The 20,351-nt window shown below is 43.8% G+C and overlaps 1 protein-coding gene across 6 annotated transcripts; it reads left to right on the top strand.

The window, feature by feature from the left end:
* The first annotated feature begins 75 nt into the window (after positions 1-75).
* lsm14aa (LSM14A mRNA processing body assembly factor a) lies at positions 76-17,050 on the top strand. Of its 6 annotated transcripts, none has more exons than XM_041837933.2 (10): positions 76-369; positions 6,491-6,654; positions 6,863-7,052; positions 7,635-7,766; positions 8,075-8,293; positions 11,019-11,198; positions 11,454-11,634; positions 11,769-11,810; positions 11,987-12,230; positions 14,244-17,050. In XM_041837933.2, exons 1-10 carry the CDS (start codon positions 249-251, stop codon positions 14,265-14,267), a joined length of 1,497 nt encoding a protein of 498 aa, XP_041693867.1. In that variant the 5' UTR covers positions 76-248; the 3' UTR covers positions 14,268-17,050. The 6 variants fall into 6 exon arrangements, with proteins under 6 accessions (XP_041693867.1, XP_041693864.1, XP_041693865.1 ...); XM_041837930.2 differs by having other exon boundaries at positions 8,075-8,431; positions 14,247-17,050; XM_041837931.2 differs by having other exon boundaries at positions 77-369; positions 6,863-7,019; positions 8,075-8,431.
* Positions 17,051-20,351: the final 3,301 nt, after the last annotated feature.

Raw genomic sequence — 20,351 nt, 5'->3', positions numbered from 1 at the left:
AATTATTGCTTACGTTTAGCAGACATGTTCCAGACTTTGGCGAAAAAGCGCGAGATTTTGATTTCCCGTTAGCCCCGGTGTTTAGAAAGACGATGGAAAATGAGGTAGCCATATTGTAGTGGATAACCAAAAATATAGCAAGTCAGAGAAGCACAAAACAGGAATAGCCTAGGTTAAATTCTTCAAAGAAACGCTCAGTGGGGAGGGAGATAGTTGAATTTGTAGCCATCTAAGACCGGGAAGACACCATGAGTGGAGGAACCCCTTATATCGGGAGCAAAATCAGCCTAATATCGAAGGCCGAGATTCGTTACGAAGGGATTCTCTACACTATTGATACTGAGAATTCGACTGTCGCACTTGCAAAAGGTAAATAACTCGTAAAAATAATAATTTGTCAGCACTATTGTGCAGTAACAGAATACATACAGAGATGCCTCTAAACAAACGCAATTTCATCACACTTTGTGGATTGTTATTGTTTCCTTGCTGTTCTGAAAAAGTTGTTTAGGTAGCTAACGTTAGTTAACAAGCTAAGCTAATTGACTAGCCAGCTAGCTAGCTAAAGTGATGCTTCAAAGGTTTTGTATAATTTCTTTCCAGCAGTAGTTTTGAAAGTAGCGCTCACGAGCCAAAACGGGTCCCCGAAAATGGTGCATTACGTCATCCATTTCATATATGTTACACATTCCAATTCTTACAAATGATGAACATTTTGTAAGTGCTTATAGTGATGCTCCAGAGCTTTTGTATAATTTAGTAGGGGTCTATCTGTATCTGCAGACCGCGCCCGCTACACATCACCACTGACATTAAGCTAGCTAGCTACTTCCCTCGCTAACATTCACAGAATTGCACGACAAGCAGTACCAGTGCACCAAGTCTGGAACCAACAAACATCGAATAAGGAAGTAAGCTTTATGCGACATATTTTTGAGTGGAACCCATTACACGTCTTTGTTTACTAACAGTAGGCTGGACACATTACATTTTTAACAACTCTTTTTTTCTGATAACAACTAGTTCACTGCATCCGCCGTGGAGCCCTGTTTCATAATATTACTATATTTCCCAGCTGCTTGCCATAGTTTTGAAGTAATCATGAAAAAACAGGCCTTATTTTAGGGCATTTTTCACCCTGCCAGCTCCTATTAGTTCTATTGTGAGCTATTGTGAGAACGTTCAGAAGGCGAGTTGGTGCCACACCAACTCGCCTTCTGAACGTTCTATTTCCAGCCTATTGTTGTATGTCACAATGCCTGCTTCGCTATTGTTGGAAATGAGACCTGCCCACGTTGAACCAATTGCTGGTAGTTAAAACATCAACAACAACAAAAAATTACGCATGGAACTCTGAGGTCGTCTCATTGTTACCTATAGGGGAAATATAAGTATGTCTGTCTATTTTGCCAAATATCTCAATGTGTGTATTTTGATTTTTTCAAGTCTGACACCATTTTATTCATGAGAATCTCATCTTTCTAATTATGTAAGCATGTGACAAATAACATTTGATTTGAGAACTGCGTGAAAACAGTGCTCAGCAGGCATGGACAGTGTCGCTAGCTAGCGGCCTACTTCTTCTTTGGTGGGGTTTTTCGGCGGTTGGCATCCAACATTATTGGTGCATTACCGCCACCTACTGTGCTGGAGTGTGGCCCAGAGACGGCGCTAGCAGCCTCAATGCAATGGCAGTGGGCGTGGCATGTAGTAACGCGTAGTGCACGGCATGTAGTGTCCGCAGATATACATTAATGATAATTTCATTGTTTAGGTAGCTAACGTTAGTTAACAAGCTAAGCTAATTGACTAGCCAGCTAGCTAGCTAAAGTGATGCTTCAAAGGTTTTGTATAATTTCTTTCCAGCAGTAGTTTTGAAAGTAGTGCTCACGAGACAAAACGGGTCCCAGAAAATGGTGTACTACTATGTCATCCATTTAGTATTATATATGTTACTTCCTGCAATTATCTTTTTGCAATTTGTATGATATGTTATGAATTTGTAAGTGCTAAAGCTCCTGGACTGCATCTTTAAGTGACCGTTAGCTACCTGGTGATGTAACTTGTTTTCTACCTAGCTAGCTAACCATGTTTATTTCAAGTACATGCTGACAGTATCATGTAACCCTGCCATATGGTGAACGAAGGTGCCGTGGCGTGACAACTGCATCACTAACAGTCACATGCAACTCAACGTCAGAATGGGAAAATTGGTGCCAGCAAGTTAATAATAATAAATAAGTTAGTAGCTATGCTGAAATCTAAATCAGACTAGCTATGTATTTCGGTCAGCGTTGTAAGGGTTGATATGGTGGTTGATGTCCAGGTTGGGAGGGTTGGTAAGGTGGTTGATGTCATTGAACATTGACCTGGCTGAAAAACGAAAACTGCCCCACTAATTTTAAGTAACTCAACAATCTTCATAATCCTGATCCTAGTAGGCACCCACCACAGACACATACTGTGTACTGTATGTAAGCGACCCACAGGATGTCCAACCTTTTGTTCCAGCTCAACACTACACCCGACCTGATTCAAAGTACACCTTGCATGTCCAGCTGGCTGGAGTGTTTACGGACATATTCGATCTCTTCATATCCCAGTCTGTTGTCCCCTCTTGCTTCATCTTGTCCTCCATTGTTCCAGTACCCAAGAAAGCCAAGTTAACTGAACTAAATGATTATTGCCCCATAGCACTCAGTTCTGTCATCATGAAGTTCTTTGAGAGGCTAGTTAAGAACCATATCACCTCCACCTTACCCGATACCCTAGACCCACTACAATTCTCATACCGCCCCAACAGATCGACGGACGACACAATCGCCATTGCACTGCACACTGCCCTATCCCACCAGGAGAAGAGACATACCTACACTACCAGTCAAAAGTTTAGACACACCTACTCATTCAAGGGTTTTTCTTTATTTTATTTTTTTCTCTACATTGTAGATTAATAGTGAAGACATCAACTATGAAATAACACATGGAATCATGTCGTAACCAAAAAAGAGTTAAACAAATCAATCTATTTTATATTTGAGATTCTTCAAATAGCCACCCTTTGCCTTGATGACAGCTTTGCACACTCTTGGCATTCTCTCAACCAGCTTCATGAGGTAGTCACCTGGAATGCATTTGAATTAACAGGTGTTAATTTGTGGAATTTCTTTACTTAATGCGTTTGAGCCAATCAGTTGTGTTGTGACAAGGTAGGGGTGGGTGGTAAACAGAATATAGCCCTATTTGGTAAAAGACCAAGTCCATATTATGGCAAGAACAGCTTGAATAAGCAAAGAGAAACGACAGTCCATCATTACTTTAAGACATGAAGGTCAGTCAATCTGAAAAATTTCAAGAACTTTGAAAGTTTCTTCAAGTGCAGTCGCAAAAACCATCAAGCGCTATGATGAAACTGGCTCTCATGAGGACCACCACAGGAATGAAAGACCCAGAGTTACCTCTGCTACAGAGGATAAGTTCATTAGAGTTACCAGCCTCAGAAATTGCAGCCCCAATAAATGCTTCACAGTTCAAGGAACAGCGACGTCCGGGTTAGGGGAGGGTTTGGCCGGCCAGGATGTCCTTGTCCCATCGCGCTCTAGCTACTCACTGTGGCGGTCCGGGCGCATGCATGCTGATTTCGGTCACCAGTTGTACGGTGTTTCCTCCGACACATTGGTGCGGCTGGCTTCCGAGTTAAGCGAGCAATGTGTCAAGGAGTGCGGCTTGGCAGGGTCATGTTTCGGAGGAGGCATGGCTCTCGACCTTCACCTCTCCCGAGTCCATACGGGAGTTGCAGCGATAGGACAAGACTAACTACCAATTTGGATATCAAGAAATTGTGGAGAAAAAGGGGTAAAAACTAATACAATTTAAATAAAAGATTAACTTAAAAATAAGTATTCAGACCATGAGGAACAAAAGTCTCTGGTCTGATGAAAAGCCAAGCGTAACGTCTGGAGGAAACCTGGCACCATCCCTACGGTGAAGCATGGTGGTGGCAGCATCATGCTGTGGGGATGTTTTTCAGCGGCAGTGACTGGGAGACTAGTCAGGATCAAGGGAAAGATGAACGGAGCAAAGTACAGAGAGATCCTTGATGGAAATCTGCTCCAGAGCGCTCAGGACCTCCGACTGGGATGAAGGTTCACCTTCCAACAGGACAACGAACCTAAGCACACAGCCAAGACAATGCAGGAGTGGCTTCGGGACAAGTTTCTGAATGTCCTTGAGGGGCTCGGCCAGAGCCCGGACTTGAACCCGATCGAACATCTCTGGATAGACTTTAAAATAGCTGTGCCGCGATGCTCCCCATCAAACTAGGTGAAAAATCTGTCTGTGCCCTTAAGCAAGGCACTTAACCCTAATTGCTCCTGTAAGTCGCTCTGGATAAGAGCGTCTGCTAAATGACTAAAATGTAAATGTAAACCTGACAGAGCTTGAGAGGATCTGCAGAGAATGGGAGAAACTCCCCAAATACAGGTGTGCCAAGCTTGTAGCGTCATACCCAAGAAGACTTGAGGCTGCCAAAGCTGTTTCAACAAAGTACTGAGGAAAGGGTCTGAATACTTATGTAAATGTGATATTTCAGTTATTTTTTGTTGTTTTTAGAAAAAATGTCTAAGCCTGTTTTTGCTTGACATTATGGGGTATTGTGTGTGTGTGTGTGGATTGGGGGGGGGACTTAATCCATTTTTGAATAAGGCTTCAACGTAGCTAATTGTGGAAAAAGTAAATGGCTCTGAGTACTTTTCCGAATGCACTGTGTGTACGTGTAGATGGAACAAAAATATAAACGCAACATGTCAAGTTTTGGTTTCATGAGCTGAAATAAAAAATTCCCCTAAATGTTCCATACGCACACATTTGTTTACATCCCTGTTAGTGAGCATTTCTCCTTTGCCAAAATAATCCATCCTCCTGACGGTTGTGGAATATCAAGAAGCTGATTAAACAGCATTACACAGGTGCACCTTGTGCTGGGGACAATACAATTATTTTAAAATGTGCGGGTTTTTTCACAAAGCACAACACAATGCCACAGATGTCTCAAGTTTTGAGGGAGTGTGCAATTGGCATGCTGAATTTAATGTTAATTTGTCTACAATAAGCTGCCTCCAACGTCGTTTTGGAGAATTTGGCAGTACGTCCAACCAGCCTCACAAACGCAGACCACGTGTAACCACGCCAGCCCAGGACCTCCACATCTGTCTTCTTTACCTGCGCGGTCGTGTGAGACCAGCCACCCAGACAGCTAATGAAATTGGGTTTGCGCAACCAAAGAATTTCTGCACACTGTCAGAAACCGTCTCAGAGAAGCTCATCTGCGTGCTCGTTGCCCTCACCAGGGTCTTGACCTGACTAGTTCGGCGTTGTATCCGACTTCAGTGAGCAAATGTTCACCTTTTGATGTCCACTGGCATGTTGGAGAAGTCTGCTCTTCACGGAAGAATCCTGTTTTCAACTGTGCTGGGCAGATGGCGAGCGGTTTGCTGATGTCAACGTGAACAGAGTGCCCCATGGTGGGGTTATGGTATGGGCAGGCATACGTTTCGGACAATGAACACAATTGCATTTTATCGACGGCAGTTTGAATGCACAGATACCGTGATGAGATCCTGAGGCCCATTGTTGTGCCATTCATCCGCCGCCATTACCTCATGTTTCAGCATGATAATGCACTGCCCCATGTCACAAGGATCTCTACACAATTCCTGGAAGCTGAAACTGTCCCAGTTCTTCCATGGCCTGCATATTCACCAGACATGTCACACATGTTAGGGATGGTCTGGGTCGAAGTGTACGACAGCGTGTTTCAGTTCCCGCCAATATCCAGCAACTTCACGCAGCCATTGGAGAGGAGTGGGACAACATTCCACAGGCCACAATTAACAGCATGATCAACTCTATGCAAAGGAGATGTTGGCTGCATGAGGCAAATAGTGGTCACCAGATACTGACTGGTTTTTCCTGATTACGCCCATATTCATTTAAATTTTTTAAAGGTATGTGACCAACAGATGCGTATCTTTATTCCCAGTCATATGAAATCCATAATTGACTGATTTTCCTTATGAACTGTAACTCAGTAAAATCTTTGGAATTGTTGTATGTTGCGTTTATTTTTTTCAGTGTATATACAGTGTGTAAAATATTAGGAACACCTGCTCTTTCCATGAGACTGACCAGGTGAATCCAGGTGAAAGTTATGATCCCTTATTGATGTTGTGCAATTCAATATTAGGAAGGTGTTCTTAATGTTTTGTACACTCAGTGTATATATTCCGGACTCTGACATTGGTCGTTCTGATATTTCTTTTTATTTTGGGGGATTTGTGTGTGGTGTTTTGTATTACTGCACTGTTGGAGCTAGAAACACAAGCATTTCGCTGCACCTTCGATAACACCTGCAAATCTGTGTATGCGACCAATAAACGTTGATTTGATGTCACTTCTTATGCTAACTGTATGCTTTGTCTTTCCTCCGTAGTTCGCTCTTTTGGCACTGAGGATCGGCCCACTGATAGGCCCATCCCTCCCCGAGATGAGATCTTTGAGTACATCATCTTCAGAGGCAGTGACATCAAGGACCTGACTGTATGTGAGCCGCCTAAGCCAACATGCTCTCTCCCTCAGGACCCGGCCATCGTCCAGGTACGGCAGCTTCTCCCAACCCCCAAATAGCTTAAATATACCAAGTACAACCATGTGAAACAAAGACATGTTCAATAAAAGTCAAGAATCAGCCAAGTGTCAATTTGCATTGCCATTCCATTATACAAACGCAATATAGTTGTGTATCCATTGTGCTGTGTACTGATATTTGGCTTGATCACCCTTTTCTCTCCTCCTTCCTCTCCAGTCGTCCATGGGCTCGGCCCCTCCACCTGCTGCTGCTGCTTCAGCGCCATTCCAGTCGGTGGGCTCCTACGGCCTGTTCAACCGAGCCCCGGTGCCCCCGTACAGCCAGTTCAGCACCAGCCCCCTGGTGTCCCCGCAGTTTGGCGCCGTTGGTGTCGGTAAGAGCCACAGCAGCACGAGGTCTGGATATGGTGAGGAAGTGACCGCTAGCTAGGTTAATGTCAAGTGTGTTCAAGGTCTAATATCAGTCATACTTATGTCAAGTGTGTTCAAAGGCTGATATTAGTCCTGTTAAGTGTTTAGTCAGTCACGTTTTACCTTCAAGTGTGTGCTAATGCTATGCATTGAGTCAATTACCTGTGAAATGCCGGTGAATGCAGGTAGATGTTAGTATACATTTAAGCCAACTGTCAGGAAGGGACATAGTCCTGCATGCTTTCCAAGGGTTGCGGGTCTCCATGTGGTCCGTGGATCAGGTTGGGAATGCCACAGGAGCAGAGGAGGGTTGGACTGTGGTCTCCACTATGCCTTACAATGGTCACTTGCCTTGTCTCCCCTACACTCATTAGACATTCAAAAAGGGACATAGTACACACTAAATAGATTCTCACACCAAATAGACTCACTATATCGTTTCTCAATTTGACAGTACCAGGTCAGGAACTCACCAAATCATGAAATGAGGCCAGTTGGAAGGTATATTATCCAAAGAGGACTCTCACCCTTGTGCCATTGCCCTAAATACTCTACACCTGCTGTTCCTCCCTATACAGGAAGATCAGTCCCCTCCTCCTTTGGGAGTGACACAAGCTCAGCTGCACCCCAGTCTCAGAGCAGTGCTATTGGCGCTGCTCTCCCCACTGATTCACGCTCTCTGGGTACCGCTACTACCCTTGTATCTAAAGGTAAAAGAAGGAAAACACTGTGGCACTTATGTATGTTAGGCCTGTGTATAGTCTTGTGAAGAGCACAATGAGGTCAACCAATACTGCTTTGGAATACTAGAATGTGGATCAGTACGAGAATGCGTCTTCTCAAATAACATGACATCATGCTTTTCACAACACATAACCTGCATGTCTTCAACACACTACACTGTATTATGTAGGTTTGATGTCCACTAAATCTGACTCTTGACGGGCCAGTGTTGAATAATTGTTGTCTCTGCAGTGTTGAGTAGCCCAGTGTAACCCCAACCCCTCTTTTCTCCCAGTCCGCACTAGCCCCTCTCTGGACCCTCTGAGGAAGAGCCCCACCCTAGAGCAGGCTGTCCAGGCCGGCCCGTCGGCCCCCTCCGCCCCAGCCCCTGGCTTGGGCCGCAGGAGTCCAGCTCCCGGCCGCACGGCCCCCTCGGCTGCAGCCACCGGCCATGTCCACCAGAAGGCCCAGCAGCAGCACCATATCCAGGACGGAGGTGACCCCAGGAGGACCGGTGAGACTGTCAGTGGGGCCCGCAGTAACCAGGCCTGGCCTGCGCCCCGCAACGCACCGATCTCTCATCAACACCACACCACTGCTGTAGATAGGGCTTCCACTGCAGGGCTTATGCACTCTATCTTTAGTGCCTCAGGTGAGACCTATCGGACGCTTTACCTGTGTGTTTTATTTTTGGGGGGACTGCAACCCCTTAGCTAGCATTTCTAAAAACAAAATTACCCCTGTCCTGTTGTGATTCTAATGTTCTGTTCCAGAGGTTCTGCATTTGAACCAATTGTGCCTTTTTCTAAAGGTAGTAGTCTATAGTGTGGGGCTAAATCTCTTTAATTAAAGTTGATCCGAGCTCTCTAAACTGAAGGGCCGTACCGTTCCAGGCACAGAGGGCCAGAAAGCATCCAGACCAGAGTCTGAGCAGCAGGCGCAAGGTGAAGGCAGGGATCTCAGTAAACGGCCAGCAGGTTAACTGACCACCTCTGCTCTAACCATTCTCTCAGAGCTCAGCTCCACGCCTATTCAGACTGCATGCCCAGTGACTTCTCCTCAAACCGTCAAGCCCATGTTCATTTACACATCCCGTGTGCTGTAGTAGGGTACATAGCTGGTTACATTACATGATCCATTGCTTGCGACTGTCTGCATTGCTGTGCACAGATTGACATGCTCTTTATGTCAATAGAAGTAATGAGATGGCGATGGCTGCTCTGTTTAGTCTAAGTTGTGTTCTGGTAATTCTATTATCCAAATTGTTGGTGATATGTTGTGTGGGTTTGTAGTGTGTGTTTTGATGGGTAACGCTATTCACGCGTTGTGGTTATGTGCTGCTGGAATTTGTGTCACAAATCTGTCAGGGTTATAATATTTTGAAGTAGTCTGTTGTGATGGAAGGCAAGCCATTTGTGCTTTATTCTGTCAAGTGGTATAGGGTTATACACTGCTCAAAAAAATAAAGGGAACACTTAAACAACAAATCCTAGATCTGAATTAATGAAATAATCTTATTAAATACTTTTTTCTTTACATAGTTGAATGTGCTGACAACAAAATCACACACAAATTATCAATGGAAATCAAATTTATCAACCCATGGAGGTCTGGATTTGGAGTCACCCTCAAAATTAAAGTGGAAAACCACACTACAGGCTGATCCAACTTTGATGTAATGTCCTTAAAACAAGTCAAAATGAGGCTCAGTAGTGTGTGTGGCCTCCACGTGCCTGTATGACCTCCCTACAACGCCTGGGCATGCTCCTGATGAGGTGGCGGATGGTCTCCTTAGGGATCTCCTCCCAGACCTGGACTAAAGCATCCGCCAACTCCTGGACAGTCTGTGGTACAACGTGGCGTTGGTGGATGGAGCGAGACATGATGTGCTCAATTGGATTCAGGTCTGGGGAACGGGCGGGCCAGTCCATAGCATCAATGCCTTCCTCTTGCAGGAACTGCTGACACACTCCAGCCACATGAGGTCTAGCATTGTCTTGCATTAGGAGGAACCCAGGGCCAACCGCACCAGCATATGGTCTCACAAGGGGTCTGAGGATCTCATCTCGGTACCTAATGGCAGTCAGGCTACCTCTGGCGAGCACATGGAGGGCTGTGCAGCCCCCCAAAGAAATGCCACCCCACACCATGACTGACCCACCGCAAAACCGGTCATGCTGGAGGATGTTGCAGGCAGCAGAACGTTCTCCACGGCGTCTCCAGACTCTGTCACATGTGCTCAGTGTGAACCTGCTTTCATCTGTGAAGAGCACAGGGCGCAAGTGGCGAATTTGCCAATCTTGGTGTTCTCTGGCAAATGCCAAACGTCCTGCACGGTGTTGGGCTGTAAGCACAACCCCCACCTGTGGACGTCGGGCCCTCATACCACCCTCATGGAGTCTGTTTCTGACCGTTTGAGCAGACACATGCACATTTGTGGCCGGCTGGAGGTCATTTTGCAGGGCTCTGGCAGTGCTCCTCCTGCTCCTCCTTGCACAAAGGTGGAGGTAGCAGTCCTGCTGCTAGGTTGTTGCCCTCCTACGGCCTCCTCCACGTCTCCTGATGTACTGGCCTGTCTCCTGGTAGCGCCTCCATGCTCTGGACACTACGCTGACAGACACAGCAAACCTTCTTGCCACAGTTCGCATTGATGTGCCATCCTGGATGAGCTGCACTACCTGAGCCACTTGTGTGGGTTGTAGACTCAGTCTCATGCTACCACTAGAGTGAAAGCACCGCCAGCATTCAAAAGTGACCAAAACATCAGCCAGGAAGCATAGGAACTGAGAAGTGGTCTGTGGTCACCATCTGCAGAACCACTTCTTTATTGGGGGTGTCTTGCTAATTGCCTATAATTTCCACCTGTTGTCTATTCCATTTGCACAACAGCATGTGAAATTTATTGTCAATCAGTGTTGCTTCCCAAGTGGACAGTTTGATTTCACAGAAGTGTGATTGACTTGGAGTTACATTGTGTTGTTTAAGTGTTCCCTTTATTTTTTTGAGCAGTGTATACCTGGGGAAGTTGGCTGTGCTCTCATCTACTAGCCTATGATGCAGTGGAAATGTGTCTGCACATTTTGTTTATTAATATTCTACATGGTTCTGTTTTAACACAGTGTACTGCTTTTGGTTAAACCTATTCTACTCATTTTGTGGTATTATTCAATTGTATTGTTTGTGGTGATTTACTACGTGTATCTTGTGGTAACATTGTCTATTCTGCCTCTGTTTCCCAGCTGGCGGCCCCCCACCTCAGAGGCGTGGTCGTGGGGGCGGACACCGCGGCAGGGGCCACTTCAACGTGCGCCGAGACGGGCCAATGAAGTTCGAGAAGGACTTTGACTTTGAGAGCGCCAACGCCCAGTTCAACAAGGAGGAGATTGACAGGGAGTTCCAGAGCAAGCTCAAACTGAAAGGTACCGGAGAACTGTAGAAAAATAGGGGCCATGTCACGTGACTCAACACCAACACTTGGTAAAAGAGACACAGGTGAAAGAGACTGATTTAGTATAGTCTCCAGTTTTGTGGACGTGAGCCTGCACACAATGTAATAGGCCATAGTGAAGAGGGGTGTCTGACTGGTGATTTACCAAGTATATTATTGAGAGTAAATATAGTGTGCAACTTCCTTTTATTTTCATGAGTATCTGACCGTCCATGTTATCCTACAGATGAGAAGACTGAGAAGCCGGAGAAGGCAGCGGCGAACGGGGAGGATAAGGGCGACTCCGGGGTGGAGACAGTGAATAGCGAGGGCAACGCTGATGAAGAAGGGGGAGAGGCACTAACGCCTAACGTTTACTATGACAAGTCCAAGTCTTTCTTCGACAACATCTCCTGTGATGACAGCAGGTAGGCCAAAGCTGTTATAGCGGCTACCTCTTTGTCCCTTTATGTAGATTAGTTTGAGAATGAACAATACAACATTGTCTTCCCTTAGGCATGCCCAAGACGTGATAATAATGATATTCTATTCTGTTTTCCAGAAAAGCTGCAGAAAGATCTGGAGGAGGCTCTGGTTTCCCACGGTGTGTCTTTGTCTTCTCTCAGATCCATTCTATCCCATGCTAATGTTTTGATACCATACAATGTGGCTTTGTTGATACGTATATTCCATGTACTATACAAGTCCATCGTGAATTCAGTAAGGCACTGTCAGCGTCCTCGTCCAACCACAGCTGAGCGTCTAATTTCTGATTGGCAGGGAGCGGAGGCAGACCTGGGCCGAGGAGAGGCGGATGAACTCTGAGACGTTCGGCATTCCCCTGCGTGGGGGTCGGGGCCGTGGGGGCTACCGTGGGCGGGGCGGCATAGGCTTCCGCGGGGGCAGGGGACGCTCGGCCAGCAGAGGGTCCTTCGGCCCCCCCCAAGGAGGCCACGGCTACAGGGGAGGATACAACCGAACAAGCCAGGGAGGACGGGAGTTCTCGGAGAACTTTGAGTACAGGGTAATGTATATGTTTGTTACCTATTATGGTTGGGAATTGCCAGGGACCTCACAATACGATATTCTCACGATACTTAGGTGCCGATACGATATGTATTGCAATTCTCACAATTGTATATGTATTGCAATTCGATACTGTGATTTCTATTGCGATTCGATGTTCCAAACATATTGCTCACCATATGTCTGCTGCAGAGGGACAAGAGGGAGTATGATAATGAGTTTTGATCACTCATGGAAATAAAAGTGCTGAAAACAATTTGGCTCCCTATTTAAAAAGATGGAGAACAAGCTGTGAAGGAAAAATACTGGAGTTTTGGTGCAGGTACAGCCAACTAGCGCAAAAGTAATATTGTGATATGTAACAATAGATTTTTTGTTTTTCCCTCATCACTACCTTTAAGCACTTGTACAGTCGTGGTCAAAAGTTTTGAGAATGACACATACTAATTTTCACAATGTCTGCTGCCTCAGTTTTGATTATGGCAATCTGCATGTACTCCAGAATGTCATGAGTGATCAGATGAATTGCAATTAATTGCAAAGTCCCTCTTTGCCATGAAAATGAACTTAATCCCCCAAAAACATTTCAGCCATGCCACAAAAGGACCAGCTGCCATCATGTCAGTGATTATCTCGTTAACACAGGTGAGAGTGTTGCTGAGGACAAGGCTGGAGATCACTCTGTCATGCTGATTGAGTTAGAATAACAGACTGGAAGCTTTAAACGGAGGGTGGTGCTTGAAATCATTGTACTTCCTCTGTTAACCATGGTTACCTGCAAGGAAACACGGGCCGTCATCATTGCTTTGCACAAAAAGGGCTTCACAGGCAAGGATATTTTGCTGCTAGTAAGATTGCCAACCATTTATCGGATCATCAAGAACTTCAAGGAGAGCGGTTCAATTGTTGTGAAGAAGGCATCAGGGCGCCCAAGAAAGTCCAGCAAGCGCCAGGCCCGTCTCCTAAAGTTGATTCAGCTGCGGGATCGGGGCATCACCAGTGTGGAGCTTGCTCAGGAATGGCAGCAGGCAGGTGTGAGTGCATCTGCACACACAGTGAGGTGAAGACTTTTAGAGGATGGCCTGGTGTCAAGAAGGGCAACAAAGAAGCCACTTCTCTCCAGGAAAAACATCAGGGACAGACTGATATTCTGCAAAAGGTACAGGGATTGGACTGCTGAGGACTGGGGTAAAGTCATTTTCTCTGAATCCCCTTTCCGATTGTTTGGGGCATCCGGAAAACACCTTGTCCGGAGAAGACAAGGTGAGAGCTACCATCAGTCCTGTGGCATGCCAACAGTAAAGCATCCTGAGACCATTCATGTGTGGGGTTGCTTCTCAGCCAAGGGAGTGGGCTCACTCACAATTTTGCCCAAGAACACAGCCATGAATAAAGAATGGTACCAACACATCCTCCGAGAGCAACTTCTCCCAACCATCCAAGAACAGTTTGGTGACGACCAATGCCTTTTCCAGCATGATGGAGCACCTTGCCATAAGGCAAAAGTGATAACTAAGTGGCTCGGGGAACAAAACATCGAAATGTTGGGTCCATGGCCAGGAAACTCCCCAGACCTTAATCCATTGAGAACTTGTGGTCGATCCTCAAGAGGCGGGTGAACAAACAAAAACCCACAAATTCGGACAAACTCCAAGCGTTGATTATGCAAGAATGGGCTGCCATCAGTCCGGATGTGGCCCAGAAGTTAATTGACAGCATGCCAGGGCGGATTGCAGAGGTATTGAAACAGAAGGGGCAACACTGCAAATATTGACTCTTTGCATAAACTTAATGTAATTGTCAATAAAAGCCTTTGACACTTATGGAATGCTTGTAATTATACATCAGTATACCATAGTAACATCTGACAAAAATATCTCATAACACTGAAGCAGCAAACTTTGTGAAGACCAATACTTGTCATTCTCAAACCTTTTGACCACGACTGTACATAACTTTAACCATAGCGAAGTCATAAAAAAACGGTCACATTTTTTTGCCTTTCTTCCAGAAGGATAACAAGGTGGCTGCGTAGTACAACAGGAGGACGGATCCACAGAGTTGCAACGCCTCATGTTTAAAAATAGTTTTGGTTGCTACTTTTGACTAAAAGAATGAAGATGTACTAGCTGTATATTTGTCACCAGCACTGGGTTAGACTGCTTGAATGCAACTTATTTTCCATATCTTTTAACAATGGAAATGATGCAATATGTCAAACACAAATGTCAAGATCTCTTCAAAACTATTTCCAGGTGGCTTAAATTGTGTATAAATATCATATTTCAGAGAGATGTCAGTATTTTTTGTATTTTTTTCAGCAATGAGTTTTGTTTCTTTTTTTCTCCTGAACTTGTATTTGATAACATTCTGTTAGGTGTAGAGGGCTGTATACTTGAGCCTTCCAACTGAGGAGCACTGACATAGGTTTATTTGTTTGGATATATCCTGTTATGTAACTTCAGCAGCAAAATAGTCAGTGGGGTCCGTCACAGTTTCTTCCCTGTATACTACACATACCATACCTATACCTAGTCAGCTAGCCATCTATTTATCCCACTTCTCTAAATGGCAGAGCTTGTGGTTTTTTGCTCAATATTCTCAACTTTTTGTCAATATTCTGTTTAATTTACTTCCAGCTCTTACTTTAGATGTTGTTTTTATTAGGGCTTTATCAGTCTTCTGTTAACGCTATGGTTTAAACCAACAAGGATTGATCTATATTGGCTATTACTCACATTCTACACCGTAGTGTTTGGAGGATAGAGATGGTGCTAGATGTAAACACTTAGCTTTACTCTTCTGGTTTTGTGATATAGTTTAACTCTGGATGCGTAACTAAGTATAAGGAAGGATAGGTCAGAATTCATTTTCTTTATTTTAAAATGTTCTGTATATTGCCCTGTACTCAAGGGCTCCTGGTATTGTGTGACTAAAGTTGTATAATGCTGCTGTTTGCTACAGTTATTTTTCTAGCGTCATCGACAAGAGCTAGCTAAAGCAGGCCATCTAAGTATGCTTCTTCCTGACAAATGGGCCAGTTTATCATTGGTTACACTTTTGTTTGTAACCTTTCTATGGAATTTCCCGAAATGGTGGTTATTCACTTTTACCTCAATTTTGCCAGGCAGTTGCTTCTGAATTGGTTAACCTCATCCTGAATTCCACATCCTCATTCCTATCAAAGAAACAGGAATGCCAGAAATAATTTCAACCACCAACATTATTTAGTACTTGATATCTGACAGAGATAAACAATGTCCTGACTAAGCTCTTGATTCTATGCCACTAACTCTGTCCCATGGCACTGCATGGTGGTTGATAGCCTGCTACAGCTACACAAGTGATGGCAGAATAATTACTAAAAGTACTTAGAATACTAGAACGAAGTGCATAGCCATTTGGTTTTAGCAAAATAGGCATTAGTTACATGGCAATATCGAAGCTAAATTTGGAGGATTTGAATGATCGGGCACAAATTGGGTAAAGGTTGGTTAATGGGAAGTAATGAACTTTGACGGAATATTGGAAAGGAACACAGTTGCACTTTTACTATTTAAGTAGTTTTATAAAGTGGTGTCTTCTGTTAATTTGTGTGTACTGCAAATGTATTCCAGTTCTGCTAACTGGATGACAAGATGTTTTAGTCCCAAATGGCACCCTATTCCCTATATAGTGTGCTACTTGGCTCTGGTCAAAAGTAGTGCACTTTATAGGGAGTAGGGTCCTATTTGGGACACTAAGGATAATCTTATCATGGTAGCTGCACAGTGCTATTTGGTGAACTAGGGGCTCCTTCATTTAAAAATGTACTAGATTTATTCAGAAGTATGGAAATCGCTAAATTCGAACGTCTTGTTAATTTCCATTGAAGGATAGTTATTCCCTGGCATTGAGGCACTGTAGTGGAAAGTGTTTTTGATTCTTCCCCCATTTAAGCTTTTGAAAGCTTCAGGTAACTTAAAATGATACCAAACATCTACATACAGCCCTCGTCTAATTTAGATAGGTTGTGTTTAAGTCCTGCATAGAATTGTCTTTTCTCTTCCTATTATTTTGGCAATGTTACACGTTTGTCATGCATGTCACCTATTATAATTTGTTCAGATACTCTGTCAAACTAATTTGGCACCTTATCGAGGCATGCAGAAAAGTAAATATAACATGTCAAAAGAAAATGTGTTAAATGGGATTGGATAGGGGATGCTCAAATTCTCACAAGTGTCTTAGAGGCGTCTTGTCTGGGACGGAGGGTGGTAAGGTAGAATGGCTAGTGGGATGGGGTGAATCTCAACTGTATTTCCTTGATTCCTCACGACCTCACGACCTCTCTCCTTGCATCTTTCTCAAAACACATTGGGAGAAGATCAGAGGGGAGGAACCTCAGGTCTTCTGCTCCAGTGTGCTTTGTGAAGAAGCCAATGAGGGAGGACATAAGGAATCAAGGAAATACAATTGAGATGCACCTATAGGATCATGTGCCTACTAGTTCAGGGGGATGACCGGTCTCCATTTCATGTTGGGTTGTAACAAAACAAATACACAGAACACTGCATGAGGGTCCTGCTCATTAGAAGCTGCAAAATCATGACCCAAAGCAACAAAGATACAATAACTTACTGAAATGTCTGTGCTGTGGGTAATTTGTTTGCACTTCAAGATCTTTAATATACAGACTTAAAGGTAATGTTATTTGGGTTATTTTTCCTAAGTCTCTGGCATCACAGCCACATGTTTTGTCTCTAAACCCAGCATGATGACCGCTCCTGTGGGCCGGTTTTTTTTATTCAGCGCATAGAATTAAACAGTTGTTCATTACATTCTGTGTTGTGTTTTTCCTCCTTATGGTTTGAGTGTGCGTACCTGCTGAGTACTCTATTGCAGCTTTCTCAAATACAGAAATTGTCAATACCACCTGTGTTGCCTGTGCAGCCTTATTTCCTGCACAGCACATTTATTAATAATAATATGCCATTTAGCAGACACTTTTATCCAAAGCGACTTACAATCATGCCTGCATACATTTTTGTGTATGGGTGGTCGCGGGGATCGAACCCACTACACTGGCGTTACAAGCGCCGTGCTCTACCAGCTGAGCTACAGAGGAGCTACATTTCCCCTACCTGTGCTGTAACCAACCATGTTGATATGTCTAGCAAAGCCAAATCAGGGTCATATGGTTTAAACTGGCTTAGGAGAGGGTGGTGGTGGGAGGAGACTGGTTGGGTGTCATGGTAGGAGTGACAATACATGTGGTTTGCCATTGGAGTTGTCAAACGAATTCCTACGACTGCACTAAATCAGGGAGAGGCTATACGTACACGCCTGGTGCCCAAATTGATGACGTATATCGCGCAGCTGAGAGTAAAGTGTGGAGACTAATGGATTCGGTTCAGTCAGTCGTCCTGATGAGCCCTTCCCAGCTTATGTTTGCTGGCTTGTAACAGCCGCAGCATGGCGCTAACTAAAACTTGTAAAATGTAATATTTTGATGGGCGAGGGAGAAATAACTTGTAGTATTGGTCACGATCTGGACGTCACCATGACATGCCAATTAGATAACATAACGACAAGCCGGTGCAAGGTGCTTGCGGATATGAGACTACCTCCCCACGGGGTAGCTGCAGCCACAGGAGGTTGGTGGCGCCTTCATTGGGGAGGTAGTCTCATATCCGCAAGCACCTTGCACCGGCTTGTCGTTATGTTATCTAATTGGCATGTCATGGTGACGTCCAGATCGTGACCAATACTACAAGTTATTTCTCCCTCGCCCATCAAAATATTACATTTTACAAGTTTTAGTTAGCGCCATGCTGCGGTTGTTACAAGCCAGATGCTGTGGGGATGTTTTTCAGCAGCAGGGACTGGGAGACTAGTCAGGATCGAGGGAAAGATGAACGAAGCAAAGTACAGAGAGATCATTGATGAAAACCTGCTCCAGAGTGCTCAGGACCTCAGACTGGGGCGAAGGTTCACCTTCCAACAGGACAATGGACCTAAGCACACAGCCAAGACAACGCAGGAGTGGCTTCGGGACAAGTCTCTGAATGTCCTTGAGTGGCCCAGCCAGAGGCCGGACTTGAACCCGATCTAACATCTCTGGAGAGACCTGAAAATAGCTCTGTAGCAACGCTCCCTATCCAACCTGACAGAGCTTGAGAGCATCTGCAGAGAGGAATGGAAGAAACTCCCTGAATACAGGTATGCCAAGCTTTTAGCATCATACCCAAGAAGACTCGAGGGCAGGTATACAAGATGGCGTATTGAATACACGGTACAAATCACCTCAACATAAAAACATAATATTCAATATCAGTAAGTTAGACTAAATATTAACGTTTCATATATTTGAGGGTAATAACATTCAATCTAGATAATAACACAAAACAAATGATAAGACTAGAGAAATGTATCGACAAATATTACAACATGCAACACCCAAACATGACTGTTATGATGAGTTTCTAGGGTATCAAAGAATCCAGGATGCAAGGATATACTTAGACATTCTGTGGAGATTTCATACCAAGTATTTATTGAATCACGAGCTCGTGGGTTCATCTAACAAACGGACATGGCTTTGCCCTTCGTCAGTTGAACTACATAACAAAGAAGACACTCTACCTTATATAGCCTTTATTACCCTTCTGCTGGCATACATCTGGCAAGTCTCCATGGGCACTCCCTGTCTTTGATGTTCATCACTTTTTACCCCAAATCAGTATCCTAAACATCACTCATGCTATCCTAAACATCACTAATCTACCTTGACATCATGGAATGTAGACTTCATGGCCCCAAACCACTCATCTCTTAACTCTTCCTCTGTCCTCACAACACTATGGCATGACATCATTATACCATAAAAACATCATATCAATCCACTCTTTTTTTTTTTTTTTTGTGGTAAGTGACATGACTTAACCCCAACAATTCACATATAACTTTATATAAAAATACAATATTCTCCCATCAGTAGTACACACATCTCTGACTAGATCCTAAACTATGCTAGATAATTGAGAATTGATTCCTTCCACCTTTCATACCTGAATCCAACTCGATTCTCCATATATTTAATCAACAAAGGTATACATTCTCAGTCATCTATCTTATGTGATATCAAACCTCTCAAACCTCTATAAACTCAGTCTGAGTAAAAGATAAGCACATAATTAACTACTATATATTCATGCTAATAATCTATGTAGTCAAAACCTTATTTTTTATATATACACTATAAGGAAAAATCCCACATAGATTATTATCCCCCCTTTTAAAATTATCCCTTTTTCTTATACACGCAATTTAAAAAACATACATATAAATAAATTGTTACCATAATGACATCAACAATACACAACAATTATACATAACCATTACTAAGTTACATGAATATTATAATCTATACACATTAATATAAAAATAACAAAAACATCCGTCTTCTTATAATAATTATAATAATAATATGCCATTTAGCAGACGCTTTTATCCAAAGCGACTTACAGTCATGCGTGCATAATTTTTTTTGGTGTATGGGTGGTCCCGGGGATCGAACCCACTACCTTGGCGTTACAAGCGCCGTGCTCTACCAGCTGAGCTACAGAGGACCACAGCTGAGCTTCTTCCTCCACGCGCAGTCAGAGGACCCCCAAGCTTATCACTGGTCACCTGGGGGATCTATCTGATCGACTGAGATATCCATCTTCTTCCTGTAACCCTTAATTCCATGGCATACAATTCCAATTTAACATTACTTGTCCTCAATCAACATTATCAATGGAATCTGAACTGGAACAAGATGACAAAGAATAATGATTCCTTTCCCTCCTTGCATTAACATTAACTGACACATCTCTACTAACTGTAAGTCGCTCTGGATAAGAGCGTCTGCTAAATGACTAAAATGTAAATGTAACTGTAATCACAGGCATGTTAATAATCGTTTGTACAGATCTTAAAATCAATCCCCGAAAATTTTGAAAACAACACCCCATAACTATGGCTACAATAATTACTATGGCCACTAGAGGACCTAGAATGCTTGCCATCCACTTTGAAAAAACTTCAACAGCATTCAAATGACCATTTCATCCTCATCTTAATACAATAGCATCCA

This window comes from Coregonus clupeaformis, chromosome 19, assembly GCF_020615455.1.
Source record: "Coregonus clupeaformis isolate EN_2021a chromosome 19, ASM2061545v1, whole genome shotgun sequence".
Lineage (NCBI taxonomy): Eukaryota > Metazoa > Chordata > Actinopteri > Salmoniformes > Salmonidae > Coregonus > Coregonus clupeaformis.
This window is presented reverse-complemented; position numbering and strand designations above follow the sequence as displayed.

Bases quoted from the DNA above. Each gene is read 5' to 3' on its own strand.
- lsm14aa (XM_041837929.2), top strand. From the start codon at position 249: ATGAGTGGAGGAACCCCTTATATCGGGAGCAAAATCAGCCTAATATCG. The intron at 7,053-7,634 runs GTGAGGAAGTGA...CTCCCTATACAG, and splicing joins CAGCACGAGGTCTGGATATG to GAAGATCAGTCCCCTCCTCC. The intron at 11,811-11,986 runs GTGTGTCTTTGT...TCTGATTGGCAG, and splicing joins GGAGGCTCTGGTTTCCCACG to GGAGCGGAGGCAGACCTGGG.